This window comes from Mandrillus leucophaeus, unplaced genomic scaffold, assembly GCF_000951045.1.
Source record: "Mandrillus leucophaeus isolate KB7577 unplaced genomic scaffold, Mleu.le_1.0 Scaffold276, whole genome shotgun sequence".
NCBI classification, from domain to species: Eukaryota; Metazoa; Chordata; class Mammalia; order Primates; family Cercopithecidae; genus Mandrillus; species Mandrillus leucophaeus.
Window position 1 is genome coordinate 3,902,705 of NW_012102876.1, and position 5,187 is coordinate 3,907,891.

At 40.6% G+C, this 5,187-nt stretch overlaps 1 protein-coding gene across 2 annotated transcripts in view; it reads right to left on the reverse strand.

Moving 5' to 3' along the window:
* Positions 1-2,333: 2,333 nt before the first annotated feature.
* Positions 2,334-5,187, reverse strand: part of CCDC83 (coiled-coil domain containing 83) — an 86,890-nt gene continuing 84,036 nt past the window's right edge. For both annotated transcript variants that reach the window (XM_011984926.1, XM_011984925.1), the window contains one exon: positions 2,334-2,999. In XM_011984926.1, the coding sequence (XP_011840316.1) occupies positions 2,838-2,999 (162 nt within the window). In that variant the 3' untranslated portion in view covers positions 2,334-2,837. The remainder of the gene's footprint in view (positions 3,000-5,187) is intronic.

The following is a 5,187-nucleotide window of genomic DNA, read 5'->3' on the forward strand; positions in this document are numbered from 1 at the left end:
AGGGTGACATATATACTGAGCTTCAAAAGGCGTGTTTTTACATAAGACTGGTGGAATTGTGGTCTACAAGAGGCATTGCATTGGTGAAAGCATGTAAGCCCCACAGAATGTGGGGGCAGAGAAGAATCAATACCATCCACTAGAGAGGGCTACAGGGGAAGTGAGGTCTTTCTGGGGAAAGCCAGGTGCCAGTCAAAACCAGAGAGTAAAAGAAATCTTCAACAGGCTGGGCGTGGTGGTTCACATCTATAATCCTAGCACTTTCAGAAGTTGAGCCAAGAAGATCACTTGAGCTCAGGAGTTTAAGACCAGCCTAGGTCACATGGTAAGACCCTCCCACCCTCCCCCCAACACCATCTCTACAAAAAATAAAAAATTAGCTGGACATGGTGGTGAGCTTCTGTGGTCTCAGCTATTTGGGAGGGTGAGGTGAGAGGATCCCTGAGAGGCTAAGACTGCAGTAAGCCATGATCATGCTACTGCACTCCAGCCTAGATGACAGTAAGACCCTGTCTCAAAAAGAAAAGACACCTTTGAAACCGCCTTTGCAAAATTATGACCGAGACAGCAAAAGAGATCTAATTTAATCGACTCCATCTTGCTTCTAATCTCCAAGCTGTCCTTTTCATTCTTGGGCAGAGGCCCAACTAACTTTGGGAAAAACTTAGTTTATAGTTTAGAACAAACATGATAACAGCCCTTTCCCAAAGCAGACCTCCTTCTTGCCTACAGAGTAGATTGCATTTGTAGGACTAACATTAGCCATAAGATTAGAACTTATGGCTTAGGAGTCATGCAGCTGGAGGTTACAAGATTCTGACTGTCTCTAAACTGCTCCTAAGATCAGTGCTTGAGATATTTTGCAGACCCTGCACGTGATGAATCAGCTGGCACTACCTAGATTGATAAAATGGCTCATCTGATCTTGTGGCCCCCCCCCACCTAGGAACTGATTGGGTGCAGGAGGACAGCTTTGACTCCCTATGATTTCATCTCTGACCAATCAGCACTCCCGGCTCACTGGCTTTCCCACACCTACTATGTTGTCTTTAAAAATTCTGCTACCCGAATGCTCAGGGAGACTGATTTGAGTAATAATAAAACTCTGGGCTCCCGCACAGCTGGCTCTGTGTGAATTACTCTTTGTCTATTGCAATTCCCCTGTCTTGATGAATCGGCTCTGTCTAGGCAACAGGCAAGGTGAACCCCTTGGACATTTACACCTTCAACAGTGGCGTTTGTCTTGTTTATTGATTTTTTTAGAGGTTATGGTTGGAAGGTTTGGGAGAGAATGGGAAGAGTCCAGGAGAGCACTGAACACAATGGAGATTAAAGTACAGGAGAGGCTGAGCGGTGGCTCACGCCTGTATTCCCAGCACTTTCAGAGGTTGAGGCATGATGATACAGACCTGCAGTCCCAGCTACTCGGGAGTTTGAGGCAGGAGGATTGCTTGAGCCCAGGAGTTTCAGGATGCTGAGAGCTACGATAGTGCCACTGCACTCCAGCCTGGGTGACAGAGTGAGTCCTTGTCTCCAAAAATTAAGTACAGGAGAAACTCAAAGGTGTTCAATTGGTGATGGTACTACCACGTAACACGACCAGTGTTTTTGACTTCTACAATGAAGAGTGTTAAGGTAGCAGCATTTGAGATTGAGGGAGCAGGAGTGCTAACATCCTGCAGGCTCAAGACAGTGCCACGCAATTGTCCTTACTTTAAATGCCAATAACATTCCCCCACTGATGATTAATTAATCCTTATATCACTAAAGATTACAGAAATATGACATATGATGGTATTATCTGGTCTCGAGGATCCAAATGGAATGCTGATGTCACATCCAGGTAGTCACAGTGTCTTTGGCTTGTGGTAGCCCTGAAAAAAGTGGTATTTTCTTGGGATAGGAACATGATAGTTTAGGCTAGATATAGCTGGAGGGAGGGAGTGCTCCCTATCAGTGGATATTTTTATATGACAAATTAACACTCTCAAGTTTGTTGACATTCATTTTTTATATTCATTATAAACAGGGTGATATGGTTTGGCTACGTGCCCACCCAAATCTCATCTTGAATTATAGTTCCCATAATCCCCATGTGTCATGGGAGGGACCTGGTAGGAGGTAATTGAATCATGGGGGCAGGTTTTTCCCATACTGTTCTTGAAGTAGTGAATAAGTCTCACAAGATCTGATAGTTTTATAAATGGGAATTCCCCTACACAAGCCCTCTCTTGCCTGCTACCATGTATGATGTGACTTTGCTCCTCATTCGCCTTCTGCCATGATGGTAAGGCCTCCCCAGCCATGTGGAACTGTAAATCAATTAAACCTCCTTTATAAATTACCCAGTCTCAATTATGTCTTTATTAGCAGCATGAGAACAGACTAATACACAGGGTTAAACTAAGAAGAATTGACTTGAATTACAGACTGGCTGTCTATCACATTGAGCATCCTCAGAGGGAAAGATGTGTAGTCAATGCTATACAAAGATTTTCTTAGAAACATTTCTAATGGAACTATTTCATATTGGAATCGCAGATTAATCAGTGAATGTTTTGTGTGTGAAAAGGAACCTCAGAGACTACCTTGAAACTACTGTCATGCTTCTGAATACTTCAATGTAGAAATACAAAGTGTGCTTCCATTTTGGTCACTCATACCATGCAAGTAAATGAATAGCTGAATACCTTTGATTTTAAATGTAATTATGACCTTTAGAAATAACAGCTGGTTTAAAAATGAGCCAAAGCGTAAGTAAAATGGGCAACGGATATACTTCAGTTCCCAAAAAACATTTATAAGAAAACGTCGTGTTTCCTTTGCAGCTTTCAGTCTTAGAGAAAAGACTTCATCATCTTATATGTGATGCGACTTTCCGGGCTCCTGACATCTTTATAGAGTTTGACTGGAATTTCCTTCTCTTGAAAATGAATGGGCATTTTCTTGCTCTCCACACTCATAAGCTTCACTCCCAGGGGGCCCAAGTTTACATAATCCTATGGTGAACAGACACAAAAAAGAATAGGAGAGGTGATTCAGCAAATTACCAGCTTTGATAGATTAGGCTTGCTTTATTACAGTTGGCCTTTATCTGACAGAGTTCATTGCCCCCTAATTGCCTGATGCTGTGTAAAACATGAAATATGAGAGCTACTATAAATGAGAAAAAAACAAAACACTCAGTAAACTTATATACCCAGTAAGGCATACACAGTAGGAAAGATCTCCTAAAAAGCAGAGAGCAAGGCTAGAAAGCTTGTCTCATAGTGGGTTAATGGGGGAGGGATGCTGGCTATAGTTAGTGCAAAACTACCTACAGTCTGTGAAAGGAAAATAAAAACATGGGACCCCAATTCACTTTGCCAAAAGGAAAAAATTAAGCTGAAAGCTGAGTCATGTAAGCAACTGCCTTTCCTTTTTTTCCTAAGCAGATACATACAGATAAAAGGTTAACTATCTCCACAGGTAGCTACTCTATGTTCACCTGATCTTTTGTAAAGTGCGAGGTGAATACATAGTTGATGGTTCCCCTACCTGCTCCTTTTCTCTTGCAATATGTGGATGACTATAACTTCCTGCTTTCCCCTCCAGCCCACTTTTCTCCTCTAAATATTGAAGGCCTCCAAGTCATCTTTGGAGACAGGCACAGACCACACGCTGTTTCTGTGATTTCGAGGTGTGTTTTTTTTGTTTTTTTTTTTCTCCCAGGTATTATCCTTAACATTGGCAAAATCAACTTCTAAATTGATTGAGACCTGTCTCAGCTACCTTTTGGTTTACAAGTCTAAGATATCAACAAACAGAATTAGAAGCCTAACTGACATGAAATCCATAGCCAACCCAAAACTGGGTGGACAGAGCTCACGCCCTACCCAATGTCCCTTCCTCCAGGAAGTCTCCCATGCCATAACTCTTGCTTTTTAATTCCTTGAACACATCACTTTAGCAAACCTCTCCCAGGTGTTGACTATATGCCAGGCCCTGTATCAAGTGCTGGGGTGCAATGATAAGCACAGACTGATCAGGGACACAGGTACAGGTGGTCTGTTTACTCTTATATGGTAATTGTTGATTTTCTTACCTGTCCTCTACAAGTCTATAAGTGATTTGGGTGCAAGGCCTGGTGTATAGGCATATTTGAGATTTCATTTCTTGCTGTTCTCTCCCTTAAATGCACAAGCATTTAACAAGGACTTGGCATGTTATGGGGTTCTCAATAAATATTTATTTGAGTTTAGAAGAATCAAATAATGAAAAAGGAAGGTGATGTCTTATTTCTCAAAATACATATAATTCTATTTAGCTTTCAAAATATGTAGTTGTGATAAATGAAAGATAGGAAAAAAGCAAGTTGATGGAGACCTACCACGTATTTCAGAATCACTGGGAAGAGGATTCTCAAGTAATACACCATGGCCATAGCAGTTTGACTACATCAAAAACTTTCATGGAAAGTAAGGTCTTTCATTCAACCAAATGGTATGCAATTTCGGGATTTTGTAGACAACTGTCCACTAGCCTGAGATCATCAAGACATCCCAGGAGTCATGATTCCAAGATACTCATGGAGGTGTTTCAGTGCTAGAGGAACTAGAACTTTAGTCTTTAAATAATCACTTGATGGCAGCAGGATTGAATTGTAGTTAGTTAAAATGGTTTGTGTTGGTTTATTCAGTTTCTTCTGCTTTCTTATATCATTTTTTCCACTACCAGACTTTAAGTTCTAGGAGAGCTTTTAAAGTACCAAGAGGGAAAATAACAAGGGATAGCTATGGAAGTAACTGGAATGTACTAGAAAGAAGTTTTAAAATTAAAAGGCTTAATATTCCAGGTTTTAATGAATGGTATATGTGCAATCTGTACTTTCCAAAGATAGCCTAATTCATATCCTATTCCAAGTTCCTTCTCTTACAATGTGATACTGACCTTCCTCCATCAAGATGTAGGAGCTATGTTCCTTCCTCTTGGATGGAACTTTGTAACTATATCAACCAGTAGAATATGATGGAAGTGACAGTGTATGATTTCCATAAAACTTTCTTTCTTTCTTTTTCTTTCTTTTTCTTTCTTTCTTTCCCTTTCTTTTCTCTTTCCTTTTCTTTTTTTCTTTCCTTTTCTTTTTCTCTTTCTTTTCTTGCTTTCTTTCTTTCTTTTTGTTTCTTTTCTTTCTCTCTCTCCTTCCTT